Source organism: Oncorhynchus mykiss, chromosome 21, assembly GCF_057628025.1.
Source record: "Oncorhynchus mykiss isolate SJ-2025 chromosome 21, ASM5762802v1, whole genome shotgun sequence".
NCBI classification, from domain to species: Eukaryota; Metazoa; Chordata; class Actinopteri; order Salmoniformes; family Salmonidae; genus Oncorhynchus; species Oncorhynchus mykiss.
The window spans coordinates 24,027,753-24,043,955 of NC_143042.1; the positions used below are offsets into that span (position 1 = coordinate 24,027,753).

Sequence of the window (16,203 nt, forward strand, 5' to 3'; positions counted from 1 at the left end):
TTGGCGTAAAATTGAAAAATTATGTAACTGGGAATCAAAATGGCATGCTATGCTCCAATATTTCACAATAATGCCTTGCGAACTGGAGGGAAGCCTCCAGTTGGAATCTGTACCCATGCCGAAATCATGGACATAATGATTTGAAAACATTCCAATATTTTAAAGACCCATATACACGGAGTATACCAAACATTAGGAACACTTTCCTAATATTGCATTGTACCTCCTCTCCTTTTGCCCTCAAAGGCCTCACTTCGTGCATGGAAAATGTGTCAAAAGTGTTCCACAGGGATGCTGGCCCATGTTGACTCCAGTGCTTCCTACAGTTGTCAAGTTGGCTGGATGTCCTTTGGGTGGTGGACCATTTTTTGATACACACGGGCAACTGTGTTGAGTGTGAAAAACCAAGCATTGTTGCAGTTCTTGACAAGCCGGTGAGCCTGGCACTTACCATACCCCGTTCAAGGGCAGTTAAATATTTTGTCTTGTCCATTCACCCTCTGAATGGCACACATGCACAATCCATGTCTCAATTGTCTTGAGACTTTAATCGGTCTCCTCCCCTTCATCTACACTGATTGAAGTGGATTTAACTAGTGAGCTCAGTAAGGGATCATAGGTTTTACCTGGTCAGTCTGTCATGGAAAGAGCAGGTGTTAATGTTTCTCAGTGTACGTTAACGGGCAACTCTTTTTTTTTTTCTCTCTCTCCTATTTTTACAATTTAGGGCAGCTATGCTGGCCTATAGAATCCCTTGGGGAAACCCAACTACAGAACCATCCAATGATGGGATTTATAAATAAATTCTCGGTCCTCCCGAAAGGATTGATCTCTAATATATAAACAACTTCTGGAAAGCTTATATTCTGAGCTAGCCATTTTTTTTAAAGTATGGTCCACAGATCTAAGTGAATCTGAACAACACTTTAACTGGAACAGAATATGGAAAAATTATAGTCTTGACATCCCGTAATCCAAACCATCAATTTAAACATTTTAATTTGACCCAACTGTTTACTGTCCCCCCCCCCTAGATCAGGTAGGCACATTCCTTCATATAATGTGGGAGTGCCCTGCAGTTAAATGCTTCTGGGACAAAGTTACAAAATTCATTGAGGTGCATGAACATAAATATTCAATGCGTTGCATCTACTATGTTACTACACTTCAGTAGCTCCATGAATCTCTCAATCAATCAGACTTACTACTGGCAGGCAGCACTGCCTCAAATTTTTTTGGCACTTAGTGGGGCAAAAAAATATTTAGTCAGCCACCAATTGTGCAAGTTCTCCCACTTAAAAAGATGAGAGAGGCCTGTAATTTTCATCATAGGTACACTTCAACTATGACAATTGCTCCCACAGTTGATTTCTTCAAACCAAGCTGCTTACCTATTGCAGATTCAGTCTTCCCAGTCTGGTGCAGGTCTACAATTTTGTTTCTGATGTCCTTTGACAGCTCTTTGGTCTTGGCCATAGTGGAGTTTGGAGTGTGACTGTTTGAGGTTGTTGACAGGTGTCTTTTATACTGATAACAAGTTCAAACAGGTGCCATTAATACAGGTAACGAGTGGAGGACAGAGGAGCCTCTTAAAGAAGAAGTTACAGGTCTGTGAGAGCCAGAAATCTTGCTTGTTTGTAGGTGACCAAATACTTATTTTCCACCATAATTTGCAAATAAATTCATAAAAAATCCTACAATGTGATTTTCTGGATTTTTTTTCTCATTTTGTCTGTCATAGTTGAAGTGTACCTATGATGAAAATTCGCCAGGCCTCTCATCTTTTTAAGTTGGAGAACTTGCACAATTGGTGGCTGACTAAATACTTTTTTGCCCCACTGTAGATGGCAATCGCCCCAGTCACTGTTAGAACATTTAGAATTATTGACAGTGAGAGCGAATGATGCTAGTCAAGTAGCAATTGAGGCCTGGACAGTTGTGATTTTTTTTATATATAGATATAAAAAAAACCAAAATGTAACCTTTTTATTTAACTTGGCAAGTCAGTTAAGAACAAATTCTTATTTAGTGTGACGGCCCACCCCGGCCAAACCTGGAAGATGCTGGGCCAATTGTGCTCCCAATCACGTCCGGATGTGATGCAGCTTGGATTCAAACCAGGGACTACAGTGACGGCGCTTGCACTGAGATGCAGTGCCTTAGACCGCTGCGCCACTCGGGCACCCCCCGAGCCCCCCAAATATACTTGACTCTGTAAAGAATCTTAAAGTCCAACCTATACAAATAGACAATAAAGCCCAACATATTTTTACATTTTATTTTTTAACTTGTTTCCGGCCCACAAGGAAGGGGTGGAATGGGGAGAGTGGATGTAAAAGCATCCTCGGTTGATGAGCAACCTTAGATGTTTAGGGGGGTAGAGTGGGTGGGGGCTTAGGGCAGGCAGGCCCAGTGTCGGGTCCACCTCGATGACGGGATGAAGAGTGACAGTGTAACTGGCTCTGCCTGATTACTCCAATCATTCAATACCCATTACACAAGCATGGGGAGAGGGACGGAGGCCTTTCTGTTACATTACCTAGCATGCTTCTCTCTTATTACCTAGCCTGTCTCTCTGTCCTGTCAGCTGGTGTCTAATAGGGTTACAGGCATTCTCTGGCACTTAGCACGAGGTCACAACTAAGCTACTTATACCACACAGGGCTCTAGTCGAGACTAACTTTTTCCACGGGTGGCACTGGTGCAACTAACTTTCAGTTGATGACCACATCACATGATTTGGTTGCAGTAATTTTTACCGGACCGGTGTCCCTTAACGTCGGCTCTGGGTTACTATCCAGCAACTTTTCTGTTAATGTCCCAACATGCTTAACCGGTACGCTACCTGCCGACCCTATCGTGACCTACCCTCCATCCACACATACTTACACTGAACAAAAATATAAACGTGACATGTAAAGTGTTGGTCCCTTGTTTCATGAGCTGAAATGAAAGATCCCAGAAATGTTCCAAATGCACGAAAAGGTTATTTCTCTCAAATTTGGTGCACTAATGTGTTTACGTCCCTGTTATTGAGCATTTATCCTTTTTGCCAAGATAATCCATACACCTGACCGGTGTGGCATATCAAGAAGCTGATTAAACAGCATGTGCTGGGGACATTAAAAGGCCACTCTAAAATGTGCATTTTTGTCACACAGCACAATGCCACAGATGTCTTAAGTTTTGAGGGAGCGTGCAATTGGCATGCTGACTGCAGGAATGTCCATCGGAGCTGTTGTCAGAGAATGTAATGTTAATTTCTTTACCATAAACTGGGTCCAATACTGTTTTAGAGAATTTGGCAGTATGTCCAACCTGCCTTACAACCGCAGACCTTGTGTAACTATGCCAGCCCAGGACCTGTGGGGTCGTCTGAGACCAGCCACCCGGGCAGCTGATGAAACTGTGGTTTTGCACAACCGAAGAATTTATGCACAAACTGTCAATCGTCTCAGGGAAGCTCATCTGCATGCTCGTCATCCTCACCAGGGAATTGACCTGACTGCAATAGATGTCGTAACCCGCAATTTGAATGTCGTGATGAGATTCTGAGGCCCATTGTTGTGCCATTCATCCGCCGCCATCACCTCATGTTTCAGCATGATAATGCACGGCCCCGTGTCACAAGGATCTGTACACAATTCCTGAAACGGAACATTTCCTAGTTATTCCATGGCCAGACATGTCACCCGTTGAGCATGTTTGGGATGCTCTGGGTCGACATGTGCAACAGCGTGCTCCAGTTCCCACCAATGTTCAGCAACTTCGCATGGCCATTGAAGAGGAGTGGGACAACATTCCACAAGCTACAATCAACAGCCTGATCAACTCTATGCGAAGGAGAGCTGTCGCGCTGCGTTAGGCAAATGGTGGTCACAACAGATGCTCTCTTGTTTTCTGATCCATGCCTCTACGTTTTGTTTTTAAGATATCTATGACCAACAGATCCGTAGTATCTGTATTCCTAGTCATTTCAATTTATTTTTCTTACATGAACTGTAACTCTGTAAAATCTTCGAAATTGTGCCTTTAAAAAACATATTTTTGTAAGATGACAATCATGTTTCCAATTGTTTGTTTGGAGCAAAATCTTTGCTCTAAACAAAGGTTATTATGTTTGAGGGGTAACAGGTAGAAATGAGAGTGATGGAGAGAGAGAAGAGTGACACTGCGGTAGTATAAATCTCCTATGGTAGATAATTAAGGAGATGGTGGTAGAGAACTGAATTATACATGTAGCCCTACAGGTGGGAGTAGCTGCTCTCTTTTGTTCTTTGTCAACCTTTCTCCACCCCCCCCACCCCCCTTCTCTTCTCTCAACATGCACTCACCGGGTGGACATCTACTGATTGGTGTACTTACTACTTCTTTTTTTTTTCTTCTCATCCTCTGATTTTGTTCTGTTTGATTTTTGACCCCTAGTGTCGCAGTGCTGTTTTGGGATCTGAGAGTGATCCTGGTGACGGTGTCTAATCACACTGTACAGGCTAGCATGATTGCCATGGAAGGTTGCTTCAGTACATAGTCGACTCAGAATAAGATGGTACGTTAGTATCGGCATGTTTTTTTTGGCGCAGCACTATTAAGAGAAAGACTGATCAAAGGCTGTGGAGTAAAGTAATACCAATATCTATATCGGGGGGGGGGGGGGAATAGTCATTTATATTGGATGTTAGTTCCACAGGCTGTTGAGCTGTGTTTCTTTACTGTAATTGACATTCCCATAGACAATAAGTACCATGAGGGGTGAGCCTACGCACGACAACACAGTGGTGTAGTGAGGGGTAAACACTGTTTCTACACCTTTTTTTGCCGAAAAATAAAATTGCATTGAAAATATGGGGAGCGTTACTTGACTCACCGCGAATGCCGATCAGCGTTTGGCCACCTATTTTTATCACTGATATTCATTTTGACAACAGTCACCTCAGCATTGATCTACAGTATGGCAGTGTTTACCCTACCATTCCTTACCATTTGTATAAGGGCTGTGGATCCCCTCACTTAGCTCTGTTGCTCCCGAACAAAGAGTATGGCTTCTATTGTTTTCAACTGACAACTCTGATTCCCAGATGGACTGGATCTTGCTCATCTCGTCCTCTCCTCCAGTCCTTTTTTATTTATTTTTATTTTTTATATTGCAAATTGAGATATATATATATATATATATATATATATATATATATATATATATATATATATATATATATATATATATATATGCACACACACTACCGTTCAAAAGTTTGGGGTCACTTAGAAATGTCCTTGTTTTCCGTGAAAACATACATGAAATGAGTTGCAAAATGAATAGGAAATATAGTCAAGACATTGACAAGGTTATAATGATTTTTAATTGAAAGAATTGTGTCATTCGAACTTTGCTTTTGTCAAAGAATCATCCATTTGCAGCAATTACAGCCTTGCAGACCTTTGGCATTCTAGTTGTCAATTTGTTGAGGTAATCTGAAGAGATTCACCCTATGCTTCCTGAAGCACCTCCCACAAGTTGGATTGGCTTGATGGGCACTTCTTACGTACCATACAGTCAAGCTGCTCCCACAACAGCTCGATAGTATTGAGATCCAGTGATTGTGCTGGCCACCATTATAGACAGAATACCAGCTGACTGCTTCTTCCCTAAATAGTTATTGCAGAGTTTGGAGCTGTGCTTTGGGTCAGGAAATTGGGTCCAATTAAGCACCGTCCACAGGGCGTTGCAAAATGGAGTGATAGCCTTCCTTCTTCAATATCCCTTTTACCCTGTACAAATCTCCCATTTTACCACCACCAAAGCACCCCCAAACTATCACATTGCCTCCACCATGCTTGACAGAGGGCGTCACGCACTCCTCCAGCATTTTTTCTGCGTCTCACAAAATGTTCTTCTTTGTGATCCGAACACCTCAAACTTAGATTTGTCTGTCCATAACACTCTCCCCCCCCCCCCCCCCCCCCCATCTTCCTCTGTCCAGTGTAATTTTGTATAATTGAAATTGATAAACTCTTATGATTTGAATCCGGCGTCGTTTTGTGTAGCTGTTCATTTACCATGTGCCTCCAGTCTGTGTGAGGTTGTGAGAGGAGCTGCCCTCTCTCTCTTCCAGTATTCATGAGACTCTGTGGTTGTGTGTGCAGGGACAAAAGGTGAGCAGGAACACTGTGTTGAGCTCCGGTGTGTGGCTAAGAGGAGGCATGGTCTGCCCAGTCACCCGATGACACCTGACACTACTGGAGTCAGCCAGGCGAGGAGAGGGGGAAGGAGGGGAAAGTGGTCAGTAAGAAAAGAAGAGGATGAGCGAGAGAAGTGAGGAAACGAGAAAGAAACGAGACGTTTAGTGAAACAATTACCAGTGTCTCCTCTCGTCTGTCAGGTGTGTATCGACTAGTGACCAGCCTCTTAGCACCTCGATCACTCTGTAACCTTTGTGGCTCTGTACAGGGCAGAGCAGTGAAAGGAGCCAAGTGGGACAATGTAAGAGGATCACGATCTCATCCTGTGATTATCATTCTGTACTGCAGTCTGCAGGGGTTGAAATTGTATCACAGCACAGAAGCTACCAGAATAACACAGTTATTATTCTGAAACGGCCCCTTGTAAAGATGTTACAATGTGATCTGGAACATCTCAAAGGTTTTGGGTTTTCGTTTTTTTTTTTTTACCAGATCTTGAACAAAGACACACAGACTGATGTGTCTTCTGGAATCTATGTGCATTAACAAAGGGGTTAAAGAAATCTGATGATGATAATCATCAAATTTTATTGGTCACATGGTTAGCAGATGTTAATGCGAGTGGAGCGAAATGCTTGTGCTTCTAGTTCCGACTATGCAGTAATATCTAACAAATAATCAAAAAAATTCACGACTACCTTATACACACACGTAAAGGGATGAATAGAATATGTACATATAAATGTATGGATGAGTGATGGCGTGCCCTATAGGCAAGATGCAGTAGATGGTGTAGAATACAGTATGTACATATGAGATGAGTAATGTAGGATATGTAAACATTATTTAAGTGGTGTTATTTAAAGTGACTGGTGATATCTTTTATTAAGTTAATTTATTTAAGTGGCCAGAGATTTGAGTCTGGGTTCGCAGCAGTCTCTCTATGTTGGTGATATCTGTGTAACGGTGTGGGTGGACCATTTCAGTTTGTCCGTGATGTGTACGCCGAGGAACTTTAACTTGACACCTTTTCCATTACTGTCCCGTGGATTGGGGGGTGCTCACCCTGCTGTTTCCTGTAGTCCACGATCATCTCCTTTTTGTTGATGTTGAGTGAGAGGTTATTTTCCTGAAATCACACTCCGAGGGCCCTCACCTCCTCCCTGTAGGTGGTCTCGTCATTGTTGGTAATCAGGCCTACCACTGTTTTGTCGTCTGCAAAACTTTATGATTGAGTTGGAGGCGTGCATGGCCATGCAGTCATGGGTGAACAGGGATTACAGGAGAGGGCTGAGAATGCACCCCTGTGGGGCCCCAGTGTTGCGGTTCAGCAGGTTGGAGATGTTGTTTCCTACCTTCACCACCTGGGGGTGGCCCCTCAGACCCAGGGTCTCGAGCTTAAGGACGAGTTTGGAGGGTATTATGGTGTTAAACTGAGCTGTAGTCAGTGAACAGCATTCTTACATAGGTATTCTTCTTGTCCAGATGGGATAGTGCAGTGTGATGGCGATTGAATCGTTAGTGGACCTATTGGGGCGGTAAGCAAATTTGAGTGGGTCTAGGGTGTCAGGTGCGGTGGAGGTGATATGATCCTTGAATAGTCTCTCAAAGCACTTCATGATGACAAGTGAGTGGTACGGGGCGATAGTCATTTAGTTCAGTTACCTTCGCTTTCTTGGGAACAGGAACAATGGTGGCCATCTTGAAGCATGTGGGGACAACAGACTGGGATAGGGATTGGTTGATTTTGTCTGTGAACACACGAGCCAGCTGGTCTGCACATGCTCTGAGGACACGGCTAGGCATGCCTTCTGGGCCGGCAGCCTTGCGAAGGTTAACACGTTTAAATGTTTTACTCACGTTGGCCATGGAGAAGGAGAGCCCACAGGCTTTGGTAGCGGGCCGTGGCACTGTATTGTCCTCAACGCGAGCAAAGAAGTTGTTTAATTTGTCTGGGAGCAAGACGTCAATGTCCACGACTGGGCTGGTTTTCTTTTTGTAATCCGTGATTGACTGTAGACCCTGCCACATGCGTCTCGTGCTTGAGCCGTTGAATTGCGATGATACCAGTCGTGTGTGTGTATGTGTGTTTTTCAGAAGAGGAGTTGAGGAAGCTACGAGAGGAAACCAATGTGGAGAAGATGAAGGAAGAGCTGGAGAGAGAGCGAGGGAAGAGGCTCGACCTTGAACTGAGGATGAACGAGGTGCTAAAATCCAGGTGTGTGATGGAGAGAGTGAGGGGAACAATGTGTGTCGTCTCATTCTCAAAGTGTTGCTTGCTTAGAGAAAACTTAGTTAGTCACTTCACTCTGTCTGTCTGTGCTGCCTTCAGTGCTGCAACACTCTACTCCCTGCCTACCATCCTGCCTATCCCAGTGAGGGGTCCTTTGGTGGGGTGGATCACCCTGGGCTGCAGCGGGTATAAATAGCTGCAGCTTGGTTGGCACATGGCAGGGAAGTCCTCAAGGACCGTGTGTGTGTGTGCTCACTGTAGTGTTTGTATGTGTCATAATCAAATCACGCGCTTCTATATCAGAGCACAGAGCATGACGCAGCAGTTATGTTAGTCTTGGGACGTTCACTTCTGTGTCCCAAAACTATCTTTTGGTATTTGTTTCATTAGTCCATTGTTGATTTAGTCCCAAACATGTTTTGCATGTCAACAATCAAGTTTAACACGTATAACTTTCAAAATACAGAAATGCTGCAAATACCAAAATAGCTGTTTTTTTGGGGTGGAATTTTCCTTTTAAGTAAAGCTTCGGGTTCACCCTGTCTACTCAGAATGGATTTCAGTGGCATTTTAGCTCCTGCCAAAAGGACACCATGTGGAATGTCTCCTTGGCCGTACAGTAAGGTCCACAAGGCCATAGTGGGGGCATGAAGACACATTACACATCAAATAACCAAAATCTTGGGGTGCATAAAGCCCATGAATGTTTGTTTACATAGTGTTGCAAAGACTCACTCTTTCTCCTCTCCTCTTTTTCTATACTTCTATCAGTTTGGAAGACTCGCCGCCACAGCCTGCCCGTAAACCCCCGTCTCCAACGCCTGCTGCCAATGGCAAAGACACAGGTAAGCAAGGCAGAAAGTGGACTGTGGCGTAACACCTATGACTGCTGATTAGTATACACCAAAAACTGCCCCTACCTTTACTGTTTATGGAATTGAAGAGACCGGATTGATACTGCTCACACCTATCCCAGTCCTTCAGATCTGCAAAGACTGAAAAGGATAAGGGAATCATCATGTAGAAAAGTCACTTAAATCAGATGCTAGTTTCGGTATTTTAACGAGCTAAGCTTTCAAGCTTTGGGTCAGAAGAAACCTTTGTTAGAAATTGCAGTAACTCTCATAGATCACTGAAATAAAAGGGTTTGTAGGGCCACAGGGCAGCTAGGGACTGAGAGACTGTGGGAAGGCATTCAGGAGTTAGGTTGAAGCCAGTGGGAGTCTGGTGGGACTGTAGAGCTGAAGGGAAAAGGACAGGAGACAGAACAGGGGGAGGAACCGACGTTTGCTCTGACACTTTAGGGACTGGGATATGTGGATGTGTGTGTTTTACATTGGGAGTGTGTAGTGATGACTATTCTTGGAAGACTGTAATAACCCTGTGTGTGGGGGGGGGGGGGGGTTAGGATGGTGGGGTATCTATTTTCTCCATGGGGGATTTCACATATGTGACTCACCACCAGGATTCGATCTTATGTAGCAAAATTTGAAATGGTGTTTTTTACATTGAATAAAAGTAGAGACTCAGCACTACAAAACGGTATGTCATACACTGCATTTTTGAGGAACAATGAGAAAGTAATTCTGCGTTGAAAGTTAATAAACTTGTAAACTCACTTTTGAGAAAATGTCCGATGAATGTTTTCGTATCGATTTGAAGAGCTCTTCTTTGTCTACGCCCATTCAGCATTGTTCACACCCTCTTAAGCTTTGTCCCCGCCCATCTCGTTTTGCTTTCTGAGCGTACAATTGACACTCTGTCCAATGATTTGTTTACTGACACCGGCCATGTTCAATGGGTGTTGTACACTTTAGCTTAATAAGACATGTACAGTTGAAGTCGGAAGTTTACATACGCCTTAGCCAAATACAATTAAACTCAGTTTTTCACAATTCCTGACATTTAATCCTAGTAAAAAATCCCTGTTTTAGGTCAGTTAGGATCACCACTTTATTTTAAGAATGTGAAATGTCAGAATAATATTACAGAATATTTTACACTCAATTAGTATTTGGTAGCATTGCCTTTAAATTGTTTAACTTAAATTGTTTAACTTGGGTGAAACGTTTTGGGTAGCCTCCCACAATAAATTGGGTGAATTTTGACCCATTCCTCCTGACAGAGCTGGTGTAACGGAGTCAGGTTTGTAGGCCTCCTTGCTCACACGTGCTTCTTCAGTTCTGCCCACACATTTTCTATAGGATTGAGGTCAGGGCTTTGTGATGGCCACTCCAATACCTTGACTTTGTCCTTAAGCCATTTTGCTACAACTTTGGAAGTATGCTTGGGGTCATGACCCATTTGCAATCAAGCTTTAACTTCTTGACTGATGTGTTGAGATGTTGCTTCAATATATCCACATCATTTTCCTCCCTCATGAAGCCATCTATTTTGTGAAGTGCACCAGTCCCTCCTGCAGCAAAGCACCCCCACAACATGATGCTGCCACCCCTGTGCTTCACGGTCGGGATGGTGTTCTTTGGCTTGCAAGCCTCCCCCTTTTTCCTCCAAACATAACAATGATCATTATGGCCATACAGTTCTATTTTTGTTTCATCAGACCAGAGGACATTTCTCCAAAAAAATATGATCTTTGTCCCCATGTGCAGTTGCAAACTGTAGTGTGGTTTTGGAGCAGTGGCTTCTTCCTTGCTGAGCGGCCTTTCAGGTTATAGGACTCGTTTTACTGTGGATATAGATACTTTTGTACCTATTTCCTCCAGCATTTTCACAAGGTCCTTTGCTGTTCTTCTGGGATTGATTTACACTTTTCGCACCATAGTACGTTCATCTCTAGGAGACAGAACGCGTCTCCTTCTTGAGCGGTATGACGGCTGTGTGGTCAAATGGTGTTTATACTTGCATACTATTGTTTGTCCAGTTGAACGTGCTACCTTCAGGCATTTGGAAATTGCTCCCAAGGATGTACCAGAATTGTGGAGGTCTACAATTTGTTTTCTGAGGTCTTGGCTGATTTATTTTTATTTTCCCATGATTTTCCCATCAAGCAAAGAGGCCTTGAGTTTGAAGGTAAGCCTTGAAATACATCCACAGGTACACCTCCAATTGACCCAAATGGTGTCAATTAGCCTATCAGATGCTTCTAAAGTCATGACATCGTTTTATGGAATTTTCCAAGCTGTTTAAAGGCACAGTCAACTTAGTGTATGTAAACTTCTGACCCACTGGAATTGTGATACAGTGAGTTATAAGTGAAATAATCTGTCTGTAAACAATTGTTGGAAAAGGTTACTTGTGTCATGCACGAAGTAGATATCCTAACCGACTTGCCAAAACTATAGTTTGTTAACAAGAAATTTGTGGAGTGGTTGAAAAAACGAATTTCAATGACTCCAACCTAAGTGTATGTAAACTTCCGACTTAGCTAGCTAGTTAGGTAGGTAAACAATGAACCTAGCTAGGTCAACAATGTGTAAGATCACACTACGAACGACCCAGCCAGCTAACGCTAGTTAAACAGCAATGAACATAGTGGTTCTTCCTTTAAAAGTTGCTGTGTACTGCAGCACAGCTTGCAGGGTGCTGCAGAATTCTATGGCATGTTATTTAAGTCTCAGCCATTGTTGCCAGAATGATGCAATTTACCACAATATGCCACCATCTATCACGAATGACCGCAGCATAAGCTCAAATTTTTTACGGAAGAACCACTGTATTAATGTTACCCTGCATGAATCTGCTGGGCACTAACCAACCAGGTTCAATGTTGGCTAGCTAACATTAGGCTCTAACTAGCAAAGCAAATAGCTCTGGGATATGAATAATAACGTCAGCTAGGGAGCCAGCCAGCTAACGTTAGCTAGCTAACATTACACTTTAGCTTAAGACATGTAGCTAGCTAGCTAGCTAGGTAAACGTGTAAGGTCACACTATCGTGCATGATGGAGGCGTCTCCCTGTCACGGATGCCATGCCACTGTTGCCCTAAGTTTGAAGATGTAATCTGGAAATAGGTGTTTTCTCTATCATACTCTAATTCCACCGATTTTAAAACTCGATCCTCCAGAAAGTGGAGAGCAACACTTATGTAGCTCCACTACACAATACATATATTTCTTTAAAGCCGTATTCGACAGGATTACCAACAGACTGACCAGCCCAAATAGACAGCGTTCTATATGGCAGATCAATCTGAACTCCTCTCTCTGCATGTCTAGCCCACTCATTATCTCAGCCAATCAAGGCTTGTAATTTTAACAATTTTATTGGTATTTACAGATTAAACATACAACTTTAAGGCACATGAAAGATCACATGTTCCAGAAGGCATTTTTTTCTGCCAACAAGAAAAATGAATGGCTCTCATGTTAAGTTGTGACTTGTGACATACGCATAGATTCCTGAAACGGATCACATATTCTCACACACACACACACACACACACACACACACACACACACACACACACACACACACACACACACACACACACACACACACACACACACACACACACACACACACACATTAACTTTAAAACTATAACCCAGCAGTAAGGACAGGCAGCTTTAATAGCAGTGTTTAGTGCAAAACACTTTCTGGGTGCTGAACATCCTCATTAGCAGAGATATTTTAGTGTGCGTGCCAGGCAGCCTATCCGTCAGCAGGCTGGAATAATACACTGTTTGTGTGCGTGGGTTGGGGGAGAGGCGCTGTAGAAGTATCTCTTGAAAATAAATTATTTTAGGGTTCCAGAACCAGTTGTTCGTCTTGTAGCTTCAGGTGCTGGTGACACTGGCAAGGGTGTTTTTTTATTTTAGGAAATGGGCTAAGTTTTTAATCTAGGCCAGACAGGCCCACAGTGTTAGAGCAGCCTCACCAAATGTAGAGTGTGTGTATGTGTGCGTACATGAATTTGTTTCTGTAAGAGAGACACAAGGAGCTCAGTGTGTAATTTAGGTTAATGGGTCTTAACTTCTAAATTAAAGCAGCTTCTGAACTGGGAGATCTACAGACCTGTATCTCCTTCTGTACCTGTCTTCATTTCAATAAACAGCTCCAGGTAGTTATAGAAGTTGCCCCTAGGCACAGATCTAGGAACAGAAATGCCAAACCGACAGGGAGGCAACTTCATTGTACTAATTATAAACCTGTGCTGCCTGTAACCTCTCTTCCTGTCTCTCTCTTGTTCTCGCTCTCCCTCTTTCTGTCTTTTGAATGTATGTTTATTTATATTCAGTAACAAGATAAAAGACGAAAGAGCATACATGAGTCCTCTTCCAAGTATACAATAACATAAAACACCCACACACAAAAAAAGAAGCCTAATGACAACATGATCTTCAACTCGGCCCCTCCAGACAAAGAGAAGCCGCCACAGGGGGAGACCCTGTACTTGCGGGCGTGGAGATGGCTCTACGACAGGGTGGGGGTCTACATAGAAGACTTCCGCTTCGTCCCGGAGGAGAACACTGTGGAGGCTGAGGAACCGCTAAGTGCTAAAAGGTACATTGTTGTGTTCCTACGATGTGCTGAATGAATGGGTCCACCCATCATGGAATATTTGTTTTGAATGGCAATGTCTATTCTTGTAATCTTATTTCTATGTACTGGACTAGGTGGTGAAAACAGCAGTCACATTGAGAGGCTGTGTTGTAGTAGTCATTATCTGAACGTTGTGTATTTGTTGCACCCCTCATGGCCAGTACGCTACCACTCACAGAAACAGTAGTAGTCTTCTACCCTAACCTTAATGGTAGTGATGTGAATTCTATACAGACAGAAGACCTCTGGACATTCTGAATATGTTGCACATCACTGCATGAGCAACATGACCAGGGTGGTTTTCAGTAGGAAGTAAGCTATTTTAAAACGGTGTGAAACCATGTAACACTCACAGAAACATTAGTGTTTGTTCAGACATTTGATTGGCTGGTAGGCCCTTCCTGTCTGGGTTTAATATGAGGTCATGTAAGGCATATTGGCCACAGGGAGTGAATACAATGTCTGTGCCCTCTGGTGGTGGCTTGACCACACTACGACTCCCTGCAGCCATTGACTGAGGCTATAGACATTGCCCTCGGCGTACTGATTTAGGATCAGCTTCACTATCCCGAAATTCTAACCTTTACCATTAGGGGGTAAACTCCTAATGGTGACATATGAGATGCAACTCATATGTCATGCTCCTCTTTACTCCACTTTAAGCTGGCTGGGTTCAGTCTAGGACTTGGCTCATTTTCCTGCTAAGCACACATCCGATTGTGACCTTAGGCAGGAAGCTACTGTAAACACACAAATACATACACAGTTTGAAGCGCCCACGGATTGGATTAAAGTTGTCAGTGCAGGTAGAAAGCTCTAGGAATAAAGGATGTGCTGTATTGTAGCTGACCTTGTGGAGAGGGGAGAATGGAGAGGACAGAGAAATAGATTGAGCTCTTCATTCTTTCCTCCTCCTCCTCGCCTCTGCGTGACTCATAAACAGAATGATCAGTGGGTTGAGGTGTAGCCACCTCCGCTAGCAGGAAACATTTCGCTCTTTGTAGTAGATGTTTGAGAATTCTGTTCCCCCACGGTGTGGTGTCTGTGTGTGAAGTGCTTGCTAAAGTTCATGTTGTTTCATCTACCATTGTATGTCCCCCCTCTCTCTCTCTCCAGGCTAACAGAAAACATGAGGCGACTCAGTGAGTGTTTATAGATTAATACCCACTCAGAACTTTCTGCCATTGAGCTACTGTTGTCAGATATTGTTGTAGTGTGACAATGGGTTGACGACGACTGATTATTATAATTTTTTTTCAGAGCGAGGAGCCAGACCGGTAACTAACTTCATGAGGAACCTCTCAGCCTTATCCAACTGGCACTCAGTATACACCTCAGCTATTTCCTTCATAGTGAGTACAACTTCTCCTATCTGTCTTTTTTAAAGGGATATGCGAGTCATGTCCAAATCCATCTGAGCTACACAATTCATTTGAGGAACTTTAGGATGATTTGGACATGAAGTGTGAAAAATGCTAATATCGGTACCATTGACTTGCCTTGGATGTAATAATAATAAGTTAGCATTTGGAAACATGGCCAGGCAAACAAAACCAAAGCATGGATTTCTGTCATACCGTGTCCATAGACTGCTTACTGGGTAAGGAAACTAATATATAACTTGGGAGAACTATCCCTTTAGTGAGCTGTCCTGTATAAGTTTGACCAGTTAAATAAAGTTTTTTTTTTACTACTGTAAACATTATCTCACGGCTTTGACACATGCTATAATGCTTGTCTCTTCAAGTTCCTCTCATTCAATATCCCAAATTTCCCACTCTATTCAGTAGTGCTTGTCATTTGGAAGACTTATATATTAAATCTGATTGTGAGAAATAGGATGTAGGCTAAGTACTGTATATAAATTATGAATGTCGTTTGTGTTTCCTCCGGGCTCAGATCTACATGAATGCTGCGTGGCATGGCTGGGCCATCCCCATGTTCCTCTTCTTGGCCATCCTGAGGCTCTCCTTGAATTACCTCATTGCTAAGTAAGACAAGCATACCACACACACACACACATTTATATATATTACATTTATTGATGATAATGAGTGATGCAGCTACACTGAACCAGAGTATATGAGCGGAGCTGGAGCGAGTAGCGGAGCGTGCCCAATTTGACGGGAGCGTGGAGCGAAATTCCCAAAGGCTGGAGCGTCGGCCTCCTCACCCGCTCCAATTTTGCTCCAGCAACGTTCACTTCACGAGCTCCGAGCATGCCCACCCTAGCATGCATTTGTAGTTTACTTGTGTGCTGATATAGCCCCTTGCTTTAGCTACTGA

General features: G+C 43.2%; 1 protein-coding gene across 4 annotated transcripts in view; it reads left to right on the forward strand.

The window, feature by feature from the left end:
• The window catches only part of LOC110500282 (GRAM domain-containing protein 4), a 74,488-nt gene that overhangs the window by 44,820 nt on the left and 13,465 nt on the right, over positions 1–16,203 (forward strand). For all 4 annotated transcript variants that reach the window (XM_021577574.3, XM_021577575.3, XM_090214317.1 and 1 more), the window contains 6 exons: positions 8,275–8,395; positions 9,182–9,255; positions 13,734–13,878; positions 15,034–15,059; positions 15,178–15,269; positions 15,817–15,908. In XM_021577574.3, the coding sequence (XP_021433249.2) occupies positions 8,275–8,395; positions 9,182–9,255; positions 13,734–13,878; positions 15,034–15,059; positions 15,178–15,269; positions 15,817–15,908 (550 nt within the window). The remainder of the gene's footprint in view (positions 1–8,274; positions 8,396–9,181; positions 9,256–13,733; positions 13,879–15,033; positions 15,060–15,177; positions 15,270–15,816; positions 15,909–16,203) is intronic.